This window comes from Borostomias antarcticus (genome assembly GCF_949987555.1).
Source record: "Borostomias antarcticus genome assembly, chromosome: 11".
NCBI lineage: Eukaryota > Metazoa > Chordata > Actinopteri > Stomiiformes > Stomiidae > Borostomias > Borostomias antarcticus.
In genome coordinates, this window is record NC_140244.1 from 8,409,109 (window position 1) to 8,430,987 (window position 21,879).

General features: G+C 47.7%; 2 protein-coding genes across 3 annotated transcripts; both read right to left on the minus strand.

Annotated features, from left to right (window-relative positions):
• Nucleotides 1-6,954: 6,954 nt before the first annotated feature.
• On the minus strand, nucleotides 6,955-12,560 carry LOC311315177 (delayed-rectifier potassium channel regulatory subunit KCNS2; the record flags this gene model as incomplete). The annotated part of the gene is made up of 5 exons (XM_084445777.1): nucleotides 6,955-7,446; nucleotides 9,127-9,402; nucleotides 9,702-9,908; nucleotides 10,600-10,776; nucleotides 12,255-12,560. 5 exons carry the CDS (start codon nucleotides 12,558-12,560, stop codon nucleotides 6,955-6,957), a joined length of 1,458 nt encoding a protein of 485 aa, XP_084301903.1.
• Nucleotides 12,561-14,810: 2,250 nt separating this feature from the next.
• On the minus strand, nucleotides 14,811-18,872 carry LOC311315647 (uncharacterized protein). Of its 2 annotated transcripts, none has more exons than XM_084446348.1 (12): nucleotides 18,503-18,872; nucleotides 17,710-17,828; nucleotides 17,532-17,613; nucleotides 17,214-17,285; nucleotides 16,606-16,788; nucleotides 16,427-16,516; nucleotides 16,186-16,294; nucleotides 16,005-16,076; nucleotides 15,677-15,891; nucleotides 15,425-15,584; nucleotides 15,242-15,336; nucleotides 14,811-15,139 (listed from the first exon to the last, which is right to left on the minus strand). In XM_084446348.1, exons 7-12 carry the CDS (start codon nucleotides 16,211-16,213, stop codon nucleotides 15,014-15,016), a joined length of 696 nt encoding a protein of 231 aa, XP_084302474.1. In that variant the 5' UTR covers nucleotides 16,214-16,294; nucleotides 16,427-16,516; nucleotides 16,606-16,788; nucleotides 17,214-17,285; nucleotides 17,532-17,613; nucleotides 17,710-17,828; nucleotides 18,503-18,872; the 3' UTR covers nucleotides 14,811-15,013. The 2 variants fall into 2 exon arrangements, with proteins under 2 accessions (XP_084302474.1, XP_084302473.1); XM_084446347.1 differs by having other exon boundaries at nucleotides 16,186-16,297.
• Nucleotides 18,873-21,879: the final 3,007 nt, after the last annotated feature.

A 21,879-nucleotide genomic window follows, 5' to 3' on the forward strand; every position in this document is an offset into this window, starting at 1 on the left:
TTGTGATAGTATTTTAACTGATCTAGTCAAAAGGATTTACCAAGATTCGTTCAAAAGGTTAAGTCTGGTTTATTGTGAAAAACAATACGAGCGCAAGGACTTCCTGAAAACGCAACAAGGGTGGTTTCGTCAGCGAAGTGAGCCTTCATGGGTTTTGCTGTGCCTTATATGCAATCAAAACAAAGGTACGGTGCTTCCAGGATGTGATTGGCTACTCCATTGTACATATGAAATGGCAGGCGTGGCCAAGAGTAAAGACATGTGACATGAGAAAAAGGCGGTAGTTTCTAAGAGGGACAAAGGGACAAAGGATGGTTATTCTGGAGCAGACAGATGGCCTTCTGGAAGCCATTTTGTATGTTAGCACAGAATTCATACAGTAGAATGCATAAACGAACAGCTTATGGCCATTCATTGACTATTGAAACATAAAACTCCTGAAACAAAGCGAAAACCATAACCTAAAACTCAAAACCTATTCAAAACCCTGTCAGACTTTTGAGTTCGCACCAATACCTAAAAGATCATCCTCCGAAACATTTACAACAACTTAAGACTCAAAGGCTCTACATCTATTTCATCCTGTTTATTTACCTTAAAAAATATATATGGCTCTATCTTGGCTAGTTAAAATCTCCCTTGTGGGTTGTTCAAGGGAACTCCAGCAGGTGGCGCTCGACCCCAAATCGGAGGCTCTTCCTTCCTGACCTGTTCTTGTTCGGACGAATACCTCGTAGAAAGGGGCGCGCTTAACTCGTATTGTAGAGGGGAGAGAGAAGGGGCGTGGCTAATGGCGGGAGCACGAAAAAGGGGTTAGAACAGCCTGGTTGGGTGTGAGCACGGAGCAACGAGTCGAGGGGGACAGATCTAATTTTAAATCAGAGTTATTCTGCTGGGGAAATGGCGGAGAGACAGTCTGCTGAACCTCCTTATCTTTCCTTCCTGATCTAAAACCCTCTCTCGTGCTACTCTCTCCCAAATCTTAAAAGCAGACCAGTCTATAGAATTAACAGGCTTTTCCCTTAACCCTCTAGCTGAGCCCGAATCTTAGCTAAGAATTTAACACTAAATGTCAGATGGGGATGTAAGGAATCGAAAATGCTTTAGCGCATAACGAAATCTGCCAACAAACGCTCGCAGAATAATGCTTCAGCGCAACAATCTCATCAGGGCTAGACAAATTGCAAGTTAGCAGTAGAAATCCTGTTACATCCAGGCATATGTTAATAGCTGGTGTTACAGGGACACCTAGTGGTGCTCCCAAAATGTTGCATGTAAGACCCGGATGTTTGTATGTGGGCGTGCGCGGGGAATTCAGTTTAATAAAAGCTATACTGAAACAAATCCCTAATAAACACGACGCAGCCTAAAACTCCAAAACAGCAATGAAAGGAAACCTTATAGTTAACTCACGGCGGGAAAGAATACAATTTCGAAAGAAACAAAGACACATTAAACCGCTCAGTAACTCACCCAGTCCACTGGTCCTTTGTTCTCTGGCTCGATGGCGGATCACCGGAGTAGTAGTTTTCCTGCGTCTCCCAGACAACCAGCTAGCCTACTGGAAATCTAGCAGTTACGAATTTAACAGTCTATAGAGTGTACAAAATACTTACAATACTTTACCTGGATCCATGGCGCGCTTAACAAACAATACAAGGCAAGAGCCGAGGCTCAAACAGAGAACACATAAGACGAAACAAAGGCCCACGTTACAACAAGCATGCCCGGCTGCACCAGCAACTTGGTCAAGGCTAAACCTAGTTTAGGTCCACCAAACACTGTACAGCCACTTGGTCAAAGCTAACGCTCGTTAGGTTTACCAAACCACCCGGGATCAAAGGGGAAAACGTTTCTCCCAGAAACGCGGATTGGAAAACCCAATCACTCCCGTAGCTACATCTGTTGGTAATCGTTCTTCAACGAAACATCAACAATCACTTCGAAGCTGGTTGGCAATCGTGCTAACACGAAACATCAACAAACGGGGCTTAAGCTAGTTGGTATCGTTCTGAAACGAAACATCAACAATGAGGCTTAAGCTAGTTGGTATCGTTCTGAAACGAAACATCAACAATGCGCGCCCTACCCTCGGTAGGAAACATCTCTGCGGTTTTAATTTCACCCGCGACCGGCCAAAGGGAAACACGTTCTGTGCCAACTCTTTGGCGTATTAGACCAAAAACTCACACTTCTTCTGAACTGCTTATACCCTCGTAACGAAACAAGGACGAAGTCAAAGGACAATACGATATAAATATCTATTGCTGTTCACATCTCCTTGGATAGTTACTTACTTATAAAATACCCACGCCGGGGTTTCTGTTTTCAATAATCCAGACCAACACAAGCTGAACCAAAACCATGGCAAATAACAAGCATAAAAGATTCGTTTTTCAACGTACCGTGAGTTTTAGCCGAGTGGAACCAACGGCGGACCTCTCCGAACCAATGCGCATAGACGCAAAGAGAGAAGTTCCAGAGCGGCTACCGCTCCGCACGTCTGCGTCCTTTGGTTCCACTCCAGGCGAACCCCACGGCAGTAGATCCCATCCCCGTCGCCAACTGTGATAGTATTTTAACTGATCTAGTCAAAAGGATTTACCAAGATTCGTTCAAAAGGTTAAGTCTGGTTTATTGTGAAAAACAATACGAGCGCAAGGACTTCCTGAAAACGCAACAAGGGTGGTTTCGTCAGCGAAGTGAGCCTTCATGGGTTTTGCTGTGCCTTATATGCAATCAAAACAAAGGTACGGTGCTTCCAGGATGTGATTGGCTACTCCATTGTACATATGAAATGGCAGGCGTGGCCAAGAGTAAAGACATGTGACATGAGAAAAAGGCGGTAGTTTCTAAGAGGGACAAAGGGACAAAGGATGGTTATTCTGGAGCAGACAGATGGCCTTCTGGAAGCCATTTTGTATGTTAGCACAGCTATGTGAATATTTGGGGGGAGGTGATGAATTACAAGAGAAGTGAGAGGACAAAGGTTTAAGGTGTTTGGATGTAAATTCCTCAACAGGCTCCACCCTCTTTCTGTTCCCAATGCAGCCTCAACATTCCACAACAGCTTGTACTTATGTTTATATTCGTTCAAACTTTTGGTATTCATTCATTACATGTGGGACAGTTGTTTTTATATATAGGGAAGAGGTTACAGAACAGTGGGAGGATCAGGAGAAACATGTTGTGTTTGTCATACATGTGATGCGTGGAATGTATATGGTTGTGCAAACACTTGATTAAGTGTGGCCCTTTAAATGTACAGATACACAAACTCAATCAACAAACTACCAACAGCAAGTATAATGGTTCAGTTGATAGGGTTAGTGTTGAGGTTGGAGGATGGATGGATGGATGACAGTTGAACATCCTCAAGACCATGTATGAAGAGCCGCTCCAAATCAAGTGCTCTTCAAGCGACTCAGGGTTAGTTTGTTGTGTGCTTATTAATAAAATAAAAATGATTTAAGGAGTTTGAATGTCGTGATGCTGTAGCCATGGTCATGTTTCTCATTGATCCTCTAGCATGTCCTCTAATATACCAGGTTCAGCCGTCTCTGATCTCTCCTACCAGGAGACACTCTGGTTCCCCCTCTCTGCTACCAGGTGACACTCTGGTTCCCCCTCTCTGCTACCAGGAGACACTCTGGTTCCCCCTCTCTGCTACCAGGTGACACTCTGGTTCCCCCTCTCTGCTACCAGGAGACACTCTGGTCTCTGGTTCCCCCTCTCTGCTACCAGGAGACACTCTGGTTCCCCCTCTCTGCTACCAGGTGACACTCTGGTTCCCCCTCTCTGCTACCAGGAGACACTCTGGTTCCCCCTATCTCCTACCAGGAGACACTCTGGTTCCCCCTCTCTCCTACCAGGAGACACTGGTTTCTCCTCTCTCCTACCAGGAGACACTCTTGTTCCCCCTCTCTGCTACCAGGAGACACGCTCTGGTTCCCCCTCTCTGCTACCAGGAGACACTCTGGTTCCCCCTCTCTGCTACCAGGAGACACTCTGGTCTCTGGTTCCCCCTCTCTCCTACCAGGAGACACTGGTTCCCCCTCTCTGCTACCAGGAGACACTCTGGTTCCCCCTCTCTGCTACCAGGAGACACTCTGGTTCCCCCTCTCTCCTACCAGGAGACACTGGTTCCCCCTCTCTCCTACCAGGAGACACTCTGGTCTCTGGTTCCCCCTCTCTCCTACCAGGACACTCTGGTTCCCCCTCTCTGCTACCAGGAGACACTCTGGTTCCCCCTCTCTGCTACCAGGAGACACTCTGGTTCCCCCTCTCTCCTACCAGGAGACACTGGTTCCCCCTCTCTCCTACCAGGAGACACTCTGGTCTCTGGTTCCCCCTCTCTCCTACCAGGAGACACTCTGGTTCCCCCTCTCTGCTACCAGGAGACACTGGTTCCCCCTCTCTCCTACCAGGAGACGCGCTTCTCCCTGAGAAATCCCTTACCAAAAAAGTGCTTAAAGTTCATTAGTCAACTTAGGTAAAGTTCAAGTATATTCCCCAAGTATACTTTATGTAGTATGTACTATGTATGATACTTTTGAGTGTACTATTTCAATACTTGTTGGGACTAAATTAGCCCACTTTTAATTTATTAAAGTACTTTGAAGTATACTGCAAGTAAATTTAAATATATACTGTCAGTTTACTATTATGTAATACAGGCTCAATTTTTGTTTATTAAAGTATACTTCAAGTAATCTTTGGGTGCAAGAGTAGTTAACTTGAAGTACACAACTAAGTTTTATTTTGTATTGCAACTATACTCTATACTAAACATGAACTTGTATACTATAACAGAAACAAGCACACTAGATTTTCAGGGAGACCCATAACATGTCTACATTATGGATCTCCCTGAGGTTCTAGTGTTTGTGTTTTATTTCATTTCTGTTGAGCCTTTATTTAACCAGGACTGAGAACGCTGTAGCAACACGTTGGGGTAGAGTTGCAGGGTTAGACACCATCATTTCTCTCACTTGACCAGAGAAAGGGCCAACAACAATGTTTTTGCACTTCTTTATAAACATGGAGGTTTATCACGATTGATTCCACTCTCTCCTGTCTGCTGTTGGCCAAAATAGAAAAGATGAATTTTTAATAAGATAGCTCTAGGAATCTTATCCCTGGCTCCTCTGAGCGGTCTGGAGGTTGGTGTCTAGTTCAGTCCAAACAAAACTGTCCTCTCATCCTTGCTGAAGGCCTCAACAATCTCTAGCAAGTGTGTGTGCACTGTCCATCTTCCCCAGTCTGCGCACACTGTCCATCTTCTGCAGTCTGCGCACTGTCCATCTTCTCCAGTCTGCGCACTGTCCATCTTCCCCAGTCTGCGCACTGTCCATCTTCTCCAGTCTGCGCACTGTCCATCTTCTCCAGTCTGCACACTGTCCATCTTCCCCAGTCTGCGCACTGTCCATCTTCTCCAGTCTGCGCACTGTCCATCTTCTCCAGTCAGTCTCTCCATCTATCCATGCAGTCTGACATCTACTGTTCAGAGTGATTCAAATGAGCACACAGGTCTGTAACTTTATTCATGTATCATTTATTCACTGAAAAGACATCGACCCCTGACCTTAACCTTCACCTCGGCCTGCATATGAGATCAGGGACACAGAGACACTGAACCTCCCTGTGGTGTCCTCGCTGTGCTCTGTGTGATCAGCAGAGTGACAGGTCTGACACTTCTCTGCAGGGGGAGACTGGCAAGGTGGGGCAATAGTGGACACTGAAACAAAGTTATACTGAAGCAATGCAAGTCTTCAGTGTCTATTGCGCCTGTGTTGGGTAATTGTGTTGCTGTGTTACTGTGTTGTTTGTATCCTGTGTTGGGTAACTATGTTGCTGTGTATACTGTGTTGTTTGTATCCTGTGTTGGGTAACTGTGTTGCTGTGTTACTGTGTTGTTTATATCCTGTGTTGGGTAACTGTGTTGCTGTGTTACTGTGTTGTTTATATCCTGTGTTGGGTAACTGTGTTGCTGTGTTACTGTGTTGTTTGTATCCTGTGTTGGGTAACTGTGTTGCTGTGTTACTGTGTTGTTTATATCCTGTGTTGGGTAACTGTGTTGCTGTGTTACTGTGTTGTTTATATCCTGTGTTGGGTAACTGTGTTGCTGTGTTACTGTGTTGTTTATATCCTGTGTTGGGTAACTGTGTTGCTGTGTTACTGTGTTGTTTATATCCTGTGTTGGGTAACTGTTTTGCTGTGTTACTGTGTTGTTTGTATCCTGTGTTGGGTAACTGTGTTGCTGTGTATACTGTGCTGTTTGTATTCTGTGTTGGGTAATTGTGTTGCTGTGTTACTGTGTTGTTTGAGTGGATGCAAGAGTAACGTTCACCAGGGAAATCAGATCAGGTGAAGCAGAGCTACGGGGGCTTGTGTGGCCGGTAGGCTGCTCCCCAAGTCTGCCGTTAGACCAAAAGACCCTCGTAATAATCTGAGAATGACATTTGGGCTTGAAGCAGAAGGGGTGGCCAGCTTAGAGCCAGTGTGTATTTTCACTCAAATTTCATTTTAGCCCAGTATAATTTGAGATTCTACGACAGGGGAATAGCTTTCCTGCCATGTATGTACTGAATAAAGCTGCTAAGCTCCCTGTATGTGGATCCACCTTCCCCAAAGAGACCCAAACATCTACCATTGGACCACAGAACATTTCCCTGGTTTCAAGGAGGAGGCACACACACAGGCAGGGCTCCTCGTCACATCCCTGTACATGGCTGAAGCACACACACAGGCAGGGCTCCTCGTCACATCCCTGTACATGGCTGAAGCACACAGACATGAGACCAGACTCTATTGCCAGTCAGGTAGTATTAAGACAGGACAGGAAACAGGAAACACAATTTGAAGGGTTCATACGGTCAGTTCATGTCCACGGTGCTCCCACCGGTGTGGACCTGTCTGTCCAGAGGAGCAGAGTTGACCCACGACCTTCTTCCTCTAGATGGGTGGAGGATGGTCCACATAGCTGTAGTTCACCACCCCTCCCTCTTCCTCATCAGGACTTTCATCATTATCATCATCATCATCCAGACACTGGCTATCCCTCTCCTTCTCCTCCTCCTCTTCCTCCTCCTCCTCTTCCTCACTGTGCACCCGGACCCTCGTGTTGTTGTTCCTGACCGAGGCCTCCAGGGCCTTCTGCCGGCGGTAGAAGTGGGAGAACTTGTTGAAGATGATGGTGATGGGCAGCGCCACCACCAGGGTGCCTCCCAGAATGCAGCCGCAGGCGGCCAGCTTGCCCGCCACCGTCACGGGAACCACGTCTCCGTAGCCCACGGTGGTCATGGAGACGGTGCCCCACCACCAGCAGGCTGGGATGGTATCCATGCCGACGTCCTCCTCATACTCCGCTGTGTACGCCATCCCCGAGAACACGGACACGCCCACTGCCAGGTAGAGCAGCAGGATGCCCACCTCCCGGTAACTGTGCTAGAGCCACAGACACAAAATGGAGGACAGATTCTAACTGGATATGCAAGCTGCACAAAATGGACGACAGGTTGTACATGGTACTTGTTTCTTATACATATAACAAGTCTGACTCAACTGATGTAGGTTTTGGGGATAAGCCTTGTCATTAGATTATTACTGCCCAATCAGTGGCGTCGATTCATGTGGTCGGCTAATCCAGACTACGTGAAACAACAATTAAGCAACCGCTCCGACGAGGATGATTGTAATTGATTTAAAGAAATACTGCGTTTTCCCCCCTATCCCTGAATGGTAGAGTCCAGCCAGACCGTTCTCCAGCGCTGGCACAGCGTAAAGGAAGTGTGGAGACAGGTTTGGCTACGCGAGACTAAAACATCCCAAACTGTACGGCAGTGACAGACACAAAGCACAGGACAGACTAATACACAGAGATGGACATCATGGTTGACAGACTGATTGTGTGTGAAGAGACATCCGGGGAGCCAGAAGAGTGTGGCTTTTGTTTCCTGTATCGTACTGGGTTGTGTATTTATAGTATTGCACTGTACTGCACTTGCACTGCGTTGTTGCACTGAGACAAATGTCTGTAACTACCTGTAACTACCTCAATCAGTCAGTCTGTGTGTCATATGTACCGTTTTTTGTATCTTGTATGTTGTCTTTTGTATTCTTGTACTGCAGCTTTTAGCCTTTTTGACTCCAAGACAAATTTCTCCTTCGGGAGACAAATAAAGCCGAACCTTGAACCTTGTCTTGGTTTAATAGCAGCAAATAAAGCAGTAGCCTATAATGTGAGAGCGGGTCCCAGAGCAGCAGAGGATTACAGCAGAGTCACCGCGGTCGTCTACAGACTGGGATCAGATGCTCTGAAACCCTCTGCTCCTCAGGGGACCTCCAGCGATACCAGAGAAGCCCTCCTTCAACAACCTGTATCTCCACAGCGATACCAGAGAAGCCCTCCTTCAACAACCTGGATGAAAATATATGTCCACAATATCTTGAAACATGATATTTTGTCATGTAATGATCTTTTCCACTCAGAGTAAACTAGTAATATAATAGGATCCTGTTCTGAAAGGACAGATATTCGTAATGATAACTGATATTTTACATGTCATGTGATATGGTACTGTACTATTGTGTATGAGAGTTCTATAGTAAATTATATTTAATAGGACATGATGTGATCCATGCTGTTCATAGTTACATAGTAGTAGATTTTCTTAGTGCACTGTAGTATGTCTGGTGACCTTATCAGTGGCCGGCTACATACAGGACAAAACAGCCAGGTGCCCCTTTTGGCTCCAGCTAGAACCATTACATCCAACAAAGGTTCTTTCTAGAGCCATTTATGGTTCAGCTAGAACAAGCGGGTTCTCAGAGGATCTCTCACAACAGAAGTCTTTTGGAACTCTTAGCAATGTTGGTGTTATCTACTCATAATACCTCGAAGAAGAAGAAGAAGAAGAAGAAGAAGAAGGAGAAAAAGAAGAAGAAGAAGAAGAGGAAGAAGAAGAAGAAGAACCTGACAGTGACAGTGTTGTTGTTGCCTACTTGTAGCGTAGCTCCAAGCTAACAGTGTTTGTTTTGCGTACCCGTAGCGTAGCTCCAAGCTAACAGTGTTAGTTTTGCGTACCCGTAGCGTAGCTCCAAGCTAACAGTGTTTGTTTTGCGTACCCGTAGCGTAGCCCCCAGCGAGCGCAGCCCCGTGGAGTGTCTGGCCAGTTTCAGAACTCTGAAGATCCTCATCAGTCTCAACACCTGCACCAGCCGGCCCAGTTCCCCCAGCTCTGAGTCACTGCCCATGGCCAGGCCCAGCCCCAGCGTGATGTAGATGGGCAGCACGGAGAAGATGTCGATGATGTTCAGAGGGTGGCGGAAGAACCTCCTGTGGTTGGGCGCCAGCAGCATGCGCGTGACGACCTCGAAGGTGAACCAGCAGGTGCACAGAACCTGACATTAGTAAAGATGCATTAAAGATTGAAGATTAAGAAGCAAAAGCACACCAATACATTTTCTGTATAAAGATGGATGGAGGGAGGGAGGGAGGGAGGGAGGGAGGGAGGGAGGGAGGGAGGGATGGGTGGGTGGGTGGGTGGGTGGGTGGGTGGATGGATGGATGGATGGATGGATGGATGGATGGATGGATGGATGGATGGATGGATGGATGGATGGATGGATGGATGGATGGATGGATGGATGGATGGATGGATGGATGGATGGATGGATGGATGGATGAGGTATAGACTGACCTCCAGGGTCTGCATTGTTGGGTCCTCCAGCAGCTTGCCGTCTGGCTGGAAGCTCTGGTACTCTGGGAGGCTGTTGATGCACATGGCGGAGATGGAGGTGAGGACCACGCTGATGGACAGCAGGCTGAAGAGCTTGGAGGGGATGGAGTAGCCAGGGTTCTCCAGGGTCAGCCACAGGCACTTCCTCAGCCCGCCACAACGCATCTCCTGCAGGGCAGGGGGGCAGGAATGAGGGGGTCAGGGTGGAGGGGGTCAGGGTGGAGGGGGGCAGGGCAGGTGGGTCAGGGTGGAGGGGGTCAGGGCAGGTGGGTCAGGGTGGAGGGGGTCAGGGTGGAGGGGGTCAGGGCAGGTGGGTCAGGGTGGAGGGGGTCAGGGCAGGTGGGTCAGGGTGTAGGGGGTCAGGGTGGAGGGGGTCAGGGCAGGTGGGTCAGGGTGGAGGGGGTCAGGATGGAGGGGGTCAGGGTGGAGGGGGTCAGGGCAGGTGGGTCAGGGTGGAGGGGGTCAGGGCAGGTGGGTCAGGGTGTAGGGGGTCAGGGTGGAGGGGGTCAGGGCAGGTGGGTCAGGGAGGAGGGGGTCAGGATGGAGGGGGTCAGGGTGGAGGGGGTCAGGGCAGGTGGGTCAGGGTGGAGGGGGTCAGGGCAGGTGGGTCAGGGCAGGTGGGTCAGTGTGGAGAGGGTCAGGGCAGGTGGGTCAGGGGGGGAGTGCAGGAGAGGACGGGTGTAGAATCAGACCTTTATCCCGTTCAGATCTTGTTTTTCCACAGTTTGAGCCCCCACCCCCCCACAGTGTTCCTCATTCATTCAGATCTTTGACTCAGTGAATCTGAACACAGCCTCTTATTGGATGCTGGTTTTGAAGATCTGAATAGATATGATTTAGATTCCCCGTTCTGGCTCACCTGGAAGTGGAGGATGTCGTTGTTGACGTGGGAGATCTCGTCCACGGACGAGTCCACGCTGCTCACCTCGCTCTCCTCGTCCCAGCGCCGGGGACGGCTTTCTAGCTTGCGGTCATGGTAACGGTAGCTGCAGCAGCTGTCCAGGAAGAACTCGTTGATGCCCCAGTACTCGATCTCCTGGGGGAGCGGAGGGGAGGGGAGGGAGGGATGGAGGAGGAGAGAGGAGGGGTGGAGGAGAGAGGAGGGGAGGAGGAGAGAGGAGGGGAGGAGTGGGATGGAGGAGAGAGGAGGGGAGGAGGAGAGAGGAGGGGAGGAAGAGGTTATTATATCTGCTACAAGAAGGAAGACATTCTATCTCTCTTGCTGGAGAGCGCAGGGTCAGCTACGCTGCTCCTCCTCATCTCTCTTGCTGGAGAGCGCAGGGTCAGCTACGCTCCTCCTCCTCATCTCTCTTGCTGGAGAGCGCAGGGTCAGCTACGCTGCTCCTCCTCATCTCTCTTGCTGGAGAGCGCAGGGTCAGCTACGCTGCTCCTCCTCATCTCTCTTGCTGGAGAGCGCAGGGTCAGCTACGCTGCTCCTCCTCATCTCTCTTGCTGGAGAGCGTAGGGTCAGCTACGCTGCTCCTTCTCATCTCTCTTGCTTGAGAGCGTAGGGTCAGCTACGCTGCTCCTTCTCATCTCTCTTGCTTGAGAGCGCAGGGTCAGCTACGCTCCTCCTTCTCATCTCTCTTGCTGGAGAGCGCAGGGTCAGCTACGCTGCTCCTCCTCATCTCTCTTGCTGGAGACACAGGGTCAGCTACGCTCCTCCTTCATCTCTCTTGCTGGAGAGCGCAGGGTCAGCTACGCTCCTCCTTCATCTCTCTTGCTGGAGAGCGCAGGGTCAGCTACGCTCCTCCTTCATCTCTCTTGCTGGAGAGCGCAGGGTCAGCTACGCTCCTCCTTCATCTCTCTTGCTGGAGAGCGCAGGGTCAGCTACGCTCCTCCTTCATCTCTCTTGCTGGAGAGCGGCCAGAAGCTGTGAGGCTCCATGTCTTGGCAACTCCCACTTTTTTAAAATGCCCTTTTCGAGATTCAAACCAGCAACCTTTCTGTAACCGACCCAGCTCTCTCACCTCTTGGATACCTCTCTTTATCAGCTCTCTCCCTCCAACCCACTACTACCTCTCTCCTTCTCTCTCTACCTCCCTCCCTCTCTTCACCTTTCCTCAGTCTACCCCCCCTACCTGTCTGAAGGAGGAGACATACCTGTCTGAAGGAGGAGACACACCTGTCTGAAGGAGGAGACACAGATACCTGTCTGAAGGAGGAGACACACCTGTCTGAAGGAGGAGACATACCTGTCTGAAGGAGGAGGTATACCTGTCTGAAGGAGGAGGCATACCTGTCTGAAGGAGGAGGAGACACACCTGTCTGAAGGAGGAGACACACCTGTCTGAAGGAGGAGACATACCTGTCTGAAGGAGGAGACATACCTGTCTGAAGGAGGAGGAGACACACCTGTCTGAAGGAGGAGACATACCTGTCTGAAGGAGGAGACATACCTGTCTGAAGGAGGATGAGACACACCTGTCTGAAGGAGGAGACATACCTGTCTGAAGGAGGAGACCTACCTGTCTGAAGGAGGAGGAGACATACCTGTCTGAAGGAGTAACATACCTGGCTGAAGGAGAAGACGCAGAGCTCCTCCATGATGTGCAGCTTGCCCGTGTGGTAGAAGTGCAGGACGTAGGGGAACAGGCCGGGGTTCCTGTCGAAGTAGAACTCCCCCTGCTGGACGTCGTAGTCGTCACACACCTGCAGGATGGCCTCCTCAGACTCGCACACCAGCAGGCGGCCGAGTCGCGTGTCCGGAAACCTCCGCAGCGTGCTGGAGCACAAGCTACGCTTCAGGCCCCCCACGTTGATGTGCACCAGGGGGTCCTCGAGGTCCGGGGTCCAGCCGGGGATGGTCCGCTGCACCATGCTGGCCAAGGCCCCTCCCCCGCTGAAATAAACACATGTTTATCACTGCCCCCTCCCCCGCTGAAATAAACACACAACGATCACTATGGCCCCCTCCCCCGCTGAAATAAACACACAACGATCACTATGACCCCCTCCCCCGCTGAAATAAACACACAACGATCACTATGACCCCTCCCCCGCTGAAATAAACACTTTCATCACTATGGCCCCTCCCTCTCTGAAATAAACACTTTCATCACTATGGCCCCCTCCCCTCTCTGAAATAAACACACAACGATCACTATGGCCCCCTCCCCTCTCTGAAATAAACACACGTTTATCACTATGACCCCCTCCCCTCTCTGAAATAAACACACGTTTATCACTATGACCCCCTCCCCTCTCTGAAATAAACAGAATTATCACTATGGGCCCTCTCATTCACTCACTCACCAAAATAACCAGAGAGCTGTCGCTATGTCTGCCTCATAGGTTGAATAAAATAAATAAATAAATAAACTGAGAGCTTCTGAGAAAGATAAAACAAGGTAAATTCAGTGAATTGTATTGTATTGTATTTAGTGAGGAATACGCTTCCATAGGTGAAGCAGTCAGTTACCCAGTAGGCTGTCCAGGTCTCTGCAGACACAAACTAAAGAGATTACACACACTCTCGCTGTCTTCAGACACAGAACACTTCACACCAGGCTCCTGTTCCCTAATACTCACACACCCCTCCTGGAGAGATGGTCTGTTTAGATCATGAAGGCCAGTGGGTATGGGAGAGCTTGACCCCAAGTTTGAACCCGTCAAAACAAAAGAGCAGAGACCTCCGTAGCTTTGTGAAGGCCATACTGGAATAGATGGGCAAGTTGATGGTGCCCCATCTGCTCACATTCCAGTTTAAAACTCTGGTACTAGCCTACAGGACAATGACAGGAACAGCCCCCTCCTACCCCCAGGCCATGGTCAAGCCCTACACCCCCGCCCAACCACTACGCTCTGCTACCTCGGAGCAACTGGTTTCCCTGTCACTCCGAGGCCCCTGCGGTCGATCGACACGGTCAGCTTTTCTCTGTCCTGGACCCGCGGTGGTGGAACCAACTGCCCAGTCGCTGCCCATCTTTCGCTGCAGGCACAAAACTCAAAAAGTATTAGCCCACCAGAATCTTCCCTCTTAAGCACCTATATTGTATTAGTTTGCTACTCTGCACTTTACCTTTAGCACTAGATTATGCACTTGTTTAGAAATGAGATACACTTGTGAGTTCTGGTGAGTAGTTACACTGACTTCCCACGTTAAATGCGACTATTGTAAGTCGCTTTGGATAAAAATGTCTGCTAAATGACTGTAGCCTAATGTAATGTAATGTGGATTAAGCCACTTTTGACCTAATTCTCCACTCTTGAACAAACGTTTTCCTCATAGATACACACTGATAGAGACACGTAACTTATTGACAGATATCACCAGCGACTACATGGTGGTGCCGTGCGTGCGTGCGTGCGTGTCCCTCACACCTGTGACACTGAACGGTCTCACGCGCTGCGGCGCGCTGCCCTCTTCTTCACGCGCAGCTGCCTGTTTGACGTCTAGTAACAGAGAACCGAGATGGATGAACTCAGATTAATGTGTACAATGTAACCAAAGCGATGTGGAATCACCGCTGGTATCCTAAGGTCATTGGAAATAGGCCTGATAGAGGGTTCTTACCCTACTAACACACGCAGGTTGCGCGAACGTTCGACATACGGCCGCTATAGGTGACGATTCGTGTGCGCCGCGTGCGGAAATTACGCGGCCATTTACGGAAACGCGAGATCTGCCGTTTCGTAGACGCTACGTAAGAACGACACGTCATTCCGAAGTTGCGGCCGCGTGCAAAGAACGCACGTGATCACGTGGGCAGGAACCTCCGTCATAAACTCACCTGGCTGACACTAGATTTACAGGTATTTATATGACTTGGTCTGCACGTCTTTTTCGCACGGTGCAAATATGGTCACTTACTGACCACTGGCTACATTTAGCATTTGCAGTACCACTGGCTATATTTAGCATTTACCAGTTCAAAAACGAATTAATGCTATATGGGGATATAGCAGCAAGCATTATGATACAAACCAATATAAGACTGAACACCATTAACAGTTTAGAACATTTTATTACACAAAGTACATTACAAATTAAAAGTATACATATTTACAAGGATGAGGTTTACGGTCTGTCACATTACGCATAGCCAGAAAAGCAAAAAAAAAGCATGTACAAGCTCTGGCTAGCAACCCATTATCTGACAATTGCAAAAGTTCTAAAAACAAAAATGAAACAGTGCGCATTCTGTGGCAGGCAGACCGGGAACAGACCGTTGTATCCCACAAAAAAAGGTTAAAATTTACAAAATCTATTTACAAAAAAGGCATCCATCCTGGCAGGCTGGAAAGGCAGGTTTAGGGAGACGAGCTGGGGGTCACCCACATCTGAATCGAGGGTCTGGGCAGAAGAGGTCATCCTCATCTGAATACTCCACTGTGGTCAGGGCTGGAGCTGCGGTCAGGGGCTGGGCTGGGGAGGTCAGCTGGGCTGGATCAGATGCCTAAGGACATAATGAAATGGCTGTAAAAGCAAGTCGCATACGTTCATTGGAAGCGTGCCATGTCACTGGATACGAGAAAATTAACTGCCTGACATCACATACCTTTTTGCATCGAGCAGGGGCATGTTTCAGCATCTCCTGCAGCTGGGCAGACACCTCCGTCACAGTGGTGCTTGGCTTACAGGCCATAACTGCACCTTTTAACCAAAAAGGGAATGGTTTCAATGCACATGGCATGAAGCAAAGACAATGTATTATTTTGCGAAAATATGAACAATCCCTTACGTAATATGACATTGTAGAGGGTCATATTCTTCAGAGGCTTCTTCCCCCTCTTCCCATGGACGCTGTAGACACACCACACTCTGTGTATGGCAATGGCTGACAGCACCCGCCGGACCACATCTGGCAGATCTTTGCCGCCAATGGAACTCAGATATCGTGTCTGCAAAACATAAAGACAATCATTTACTTTTACATTTCCTTAACACTTCCCTGCAAAAATAAGGAACAAAGTTCTGCCCTGAAGTTACTCACCATCTTCCTTTGATGATCCTTGTCCTTCAGCTGCTCCTCCAAGACCAGCAGCTCCTCCTCCGTTTTAGCAGGGTGCAGGTCATCCAGTACTGCTCCCCCATAGCTGTCTGCAGACTCGCCGGACAGTCTCTGCTCCAGCCTCATCATTGTCTGTGCCATCTCCCTCAGACTCTGCATGACGCTGGAGAACTGCTGACACATCATCCTCTGGAAGTCTGGATATTAAACACAGATGTGGCTATAAGTAATTGTACGGTCCCATAATGGATATTCAGCTCAAAGTATATCCCTACATGCAGCATGAAGTAGTTCACAAAATTCAGCATACCAGCATCTGCAGAGCTTGATGGCAACACAGCTGGAGCTGTTGGTCTCACAGGCGATGGCATCAGAGAACTACCTGAAAACCAGAGGATAAAGGGATGAGCAGGAAACTATGGTGCTGGCGGCGTAGTGATTCTGGCATAAGGGGAAGAATCAACTCGACATGAGACATGTCAGACCCTGACCTGGTCTGGGTGCTAATCGCTGATGCATGCTGCTCGTGCCTGGACGTCTGAAGGGCTGAAGGGCCTGGGCTCACAGCGCCTTGGCTCAAAGGACCCGGGCGATGAACATCTACTGCCGAGTAGTGAGATGTGAGATGAGCGAATTAGTGAACAGAGTACATGAGTCTTCCGAAAGTCCTGAGTTAACTGTAAGTGTGCAAATATGCATAGACATTTCACCAACACAAACATGCATGGATACCTGCATTGAAAACTGGCAGAGCAGGCCTTCCGGCTCTGGCACCTGGCATAGCTGGTCTGGTCTGAGTTCTGCCGACCGGCTGCCTGGGCACTGGAACATATAGTAGAGGTAAATTAGCTCAGATTAGTCAACTCAAGTAGTACTCTTTTGGGACTGTTGAATGCACTTTATTATATTACCTTCGTCACTGGAGTCATAGCGTGTGTTGCGCTGTCTCTCCCTTGTGTCTTGGGAGTTAATCCATTGATGACTGCTGCTCAAACACCTTCGCCAAGGCACTGGCTACTTCATAATGCTCTGTGTGTTCCTCAGCAGAGACAGAGGTTGTCATGGCTCCTCTTGATGTGCTTGTGGAGGTAGATCTGGGAGGTATAGGAGAATGGGCACTCAGAGCAGGAGAACACCCAAGTCTTGCACAACTCTAACATCACAGCTAGGAGAGCGAATGAGAGAGACCATTAAAAAGGATTATCTCACCTGTAGTACAAGTTCAAATATAGAGTGATTATACGTCATTGTAAATGAGAGCTTACTCTCAATTGATTCACGAGGTTAAATAAAGATTGAATGAATATGTAGCTAGTGGGGGGTTACAACCACACAACTGTGGAGAGAGAATGAGACACTTGGTTCCCTCCTCTACTGGTGTTCATGGCCATGGCCAAACACCTGGAATACTCCAACCCTGATTTAAAGGCATAAAAGTGGGGAACACATTCTTGAGACGGTTCCTAAAACTGGAGGGAAAAAAAACGGGAAAATGATCTTCCCTCTCCTCATCACTCACTTCTGCATGGGGCTGAGCTCTACCCTGTCATCAGTGGCAATACATGGGATAGCGGCTCAGCACACAGGAGAACTGCACAGAGAGGAAGGAGGAGAGAGAAAACCAACAACAAAAAAGGCAAGAAGGGTTAATAACTGAGCGAATCTTGCAAGTTTGCACTACAGGGAAGCAATTGCTCAATTTCCCTGATATTGTGGCGTCACTGGCGTCAGTGATGCGTCTTATGAATCTCACATGTCTACCGCTAACATTTAACTCAATATCAATATTCCCATTTGTTTATCCCGTCTATGGAAACGTATGTGCATTTGTACTTACGTGTGCCTGCCTTTATTGATGATCAGGTGTTTCTCCACCTCAGGGCTGGCCAGACAGAACCATCAGAGACCATTGGGCTGAGCTGAGGAGAGAGCGACATGTTAGAGTGTATGTGTGCATATGGATATGGTGCTCTTCTGTTAATACTCATGAGGGCATTCAACTGAACAAGACTCACAGAGCCTGTGGTGCTGTCCCAGGACTGCCCCTGGCCACGCCTGGCCCCGTCTTAGCGCCTCTTCCTGCCCCGCTCACCTGCTTCTTGCTCAGTTCAAACAAGAACTGGGAGGTTGGCAACTGAGAGCATGGGAGGGGAGAGAGGGAGGGAGAGAGAGAGAGAAAGTGGGTGGGTGACCCTCTCGTTGGCTGACATGCACACTCCACAGGACCACGTGCCAAAAGCCAAGATGGCTGCTATAACAATCCTGCTAGCTAGCCTAGCTCCGTTGTTGGGGCTTCTTGTATTCTGTTAACGTTAAAATCGGAAAAATGAATGCCTAAAAACAAACACATACTAACGGTGTCGTGGGTTAATGCGAAATCAATGAGTAAGCTAATTATCACATTTTATTCCAAGCGATGAAACAGTACGAACGTGCAGGAGCTCGCGCGAGCCTGTAATTAGGAAACAATGGCCCACAACAACACTTCATAAAAGTTATAGTGTACACAACTGAAATATTCTCACGTTGCCAAGCCAACATTATAATTTAAGCTACAATTACACAAAAGCGAACGTTTTAACAATAATTGCGAGAGTAATTTTACGTAGGCTACTTAGCTAGCCATGTACAGAAAAAGGCTAATCACGTTAGCTGGCTAGCTAGTTAGCTAACATTGGAAAGCATCTGCATATAGATAATCATTACAATAGGGTAGCTTGCACATAACGTTGGTGTTTTATCTGGGACGATACCAAAATACATAGTATGTATACATACTAATGTATACATTGAAATTGAGATACTTACAAGATCTGTGTTGTCGCGGGCGTGTTGGTCTTTCTCAATCGCTTCTGTTCAGAACGGAACCCGTTCTCGTTCTTCTTCTCCTTCGCTGGGTTTAGTGGCGGATGTGCATACAGCCACCTACTGGCACAGAGTGTGTAACTTCACCTAACAAAGTAGCCCAATGCCTTGCATTCTACGTTCACTGCTCAGCGTTCATTGCTCACATTTAGGTTGCAAAATTAGGACTTTATTTATAGGCATATTTTTTATCATTATTTTTATTAGGCCTAGACTGCAAATCTTTAGTGTTAATATTAACTGTAAATGAGAAATTACACACAAAACAGACATGCAGGATTTCTCCTCATTATTACAATTCTGTAACTGTATGACTTCAAAATTTATTTTAAAACCTAAGTAATTTACAAATGTTCTGACCCACTGTGACACATTTCCAATAAAGTCAGATTGGGACTGTGATCTAACCACATTGTCACGTTATTTAATTACATCGTAGTTACGGATTTAAGCAGCAGTGGCGGCTACGTTCCCTTACAGTGTACTTGAGGACGGCTATTTTGGTTATTTTGCGACTGAAAAGGCAAGTGTCAGCTAGGTGTCAGCTAGGTCCGCTGCTGGTGACGTCGCAAAGTTACCACAATTACACCAATGTGTCCCGTCAGTTTTACGTACTGTGTTAGTAGGGAGCAGTGAATGCAAACTATTATGAGAAAGTGGATTCAGTGCCCTAGTCTAGACTGAAATGATGTAGGTTACAGTGCTGACCTTTTGAACCTAGACTCACGAGTCAGTCTTTATTTGAACCCAACGAGGAGCGTGCGCGCCAGCAATGCGCACGAACAGGTGTAGCCACAACACCAGCTGATTGGCTTTTGCCAGTAGGACAGAGTTAGCCGCATGGTAGCCTACACGGTCTGGACTGTTTCGTTTGAAGATGAGCGATTTAGCCAAGAGTTTAGTTTTCAAAATTCTTAGAATAGACATGTAGAGTGAGGCGATGTAAATCTACTCGCAAGGGATTCACATAGCCTACATGTGAATGTATTATTCAGAGGGACAGATAAGCTTTCAGGCCGAAATCACAGCACTGAGAAACAGCACCGTTCAATGTATGAAAAAGATTTATAGACACACCAACGAGGCTAAATTGAGTAGCCGAAGCCGATATCAACACATCTGAATGTTAATGTAAAAGTGGGTTACAGACCGTTACTGACCATATAAAACATAATGTGGGCTTTATACCAGCTGTCAAACTATTTTATAAATTAATCACACTTTTTATGTGGAAAAAGTAGCCTAGGCTCCAATAGCAAACTTACCTTCAACTGGTCTTCTTTACGTGCTATCCTGGATAAAGGGTAGTGCATCTAACCCATCATTTATATCATGTTTAAATCCCGTGTTAATCTTATTCAGAACTAAACTCTTCTCCAGGTAGACAAGATTTAAAAAGCTTGCCCATCTAATCTATTACGAATAGCCTAAACTTGAGCTATCCGCCCAGCTGCCTTTATGCCACCTTGTCTCCAGTTCCGTTATATTCTTGAAAGCGCGTCATCCCTATCCCATTCTCTCTCGTGCGCTCCTGCTTGTTATAGCTATCAAACAGGGGTTCATCGGCATTTTACGCCACTCTTCGGCAGAAGATCGTCTGCATTTAGGTTCTGTAGGAGCTATCTTTACCGTAAAGCCATGGTGCTACAATATATTACCCTTCAAGAAGTCGACTACCAATATGTCACTATCCCATGACACAATAACTCTTAGAGAGCATTAGGCAACTTTAAACGTACCTAAACGTATTATTTGACAGTTATTATATGTAATCTTAGGCTATATTCTGAGTTTAATAATTACAATATTGACAGTTGTGCTGATCTACAATCTGTAAATATGCAGGCCACTTTGGTGGAAGCAAAAGACACATTAGGCCTAATCAAGACAATGGAGACAGGAACTTCGGGTTAGGTGTGGGTTTCATTTTTGTGTTTTTTAAATTATATTTTTTATCGATTTAATTTTCGATTACTTCACTGTTATAACTTTATTGGATTTTATCTTCCATTTAATTTTCCTAGGCGACATTTTTTTTAATGTCAATTTTTATGTGAAGTACTCAACTCTTACTTTCTTTGTTGTAAAGCACTTTATTCTTATGATTATAAGAGCTTCGACTATACAGTTAATGCTGGCTCTGAAAACATCATTAATTCATAAACCTATTGACACTCAAAGCCATAAGTAAACCAAATTCACAATGTGTATGTGTGTGTGTGTGGTCCTGGGTGTTTCTCTTTGACAAGTGCGCCCTCTGGTGTTCTAAAGCCGCTCCTGAGAGACCCCCGCTGTGCCTCAGTGCTCTGGGTGAGGAGATGCTAGGGGGGGGAGGGGGTCTACAGTACAGGACACATTGCTGTGTATGATGACAACGTCGAACAGTCCTGTAATGTAACATGCTGCTAGCCATGCTGCTAGCCATGCTGCTAGTCATGCTGCTAGCCATGCTGCTAGTCATGCTGCTAGCCATGCTGCTAGTCATGCTGCTGGTCATGCTGCTAGCCATGCTGCTAGTCATGCTGCTAGTCATGCTGCTAGCCATGCTGCTAGCCATGCTTCAACACTCCCTTCTCCTCCAGCTGCTGAGTGTTCCCATGCGTTCCCACCAGCCTGTCCTGAGCAGGCAGTCTGCAGAAGTAGACCTTCATGATATGAGAGACAGAGATGTCCAACTAAAGGACCGACCGACCGACTGTCTGTCTGATCACCTGTCTGTCTGACCACCTGTCTGTCTGACCAGCCAGCGAGAAAGGGAGGAAGAGCAGCTGGTTTATAACGCTGTATTCTCTGATTCATTCATGAGATCAAATCATCTGTTGGAACACACTGGGATGGGCAGAGAGAGAGAGAGAGAGAGAGGGAGAGAGAGGAGGCAGGGGAGAGAGAGAGAGAGAGAGAGAGAGAGAGAGAGAGGAGGCGGGGGAGAGAGAGAGAGAAAGAGAGAGGAGGTGGGGGAGAGAGAGAGAGGGAGAGACTGGACGGTGTATTAATGATGACCTTTACGTAATAAGGAGCTGTTTTGATAGTGGTGATGGTGTAACACCTGTTACTGTAGATGACGTTTCAAGTTCAAAGTTCAAAGTTGACATCTTTAGTCATCATCACTGTCTGTGACCTTGTCCATGTCCATGACCTTGGATTAGTATGGAGATGGAAGGATCTGGTTGTAGTGATGTAATGGAGGTGGTGTGGTTCTAGAGGAGGTGGTCTGGTTCTAGTGGAGGTGGTGTGGTTCTAGAGGAGGTGGTCTGGTTCTAGTGGAGGTGGTCTGGTTCTAGAGGAGGTGGTCTGGTTCTAGTGGAGGTGGTCTGGTTCTA

Excerpts from the sequence above, each read along its gene's own strand:
- LOC311315647 (XM_084446348.1), bottom strand. The coding sequence starts at position 16,213 with ATGCATCAGCGATTAGCACCCAGACCAG. Across the intron at positions 15,585-15,676 it reads AGGATCATCAAAGGAAGATG|ACACGATATCTGAGTTCCAT; the intron begins GTGAGTAACTTC and ends TATGTTTTGCAG. Across the intron at positions 15,140-15,241 it reads CCCCTGCTCGATGCAAAAAG|GCATCTGATCCAGCCCAGCT; the intron begins GTATGTGATGTC and ends TTATGTCCTTAG.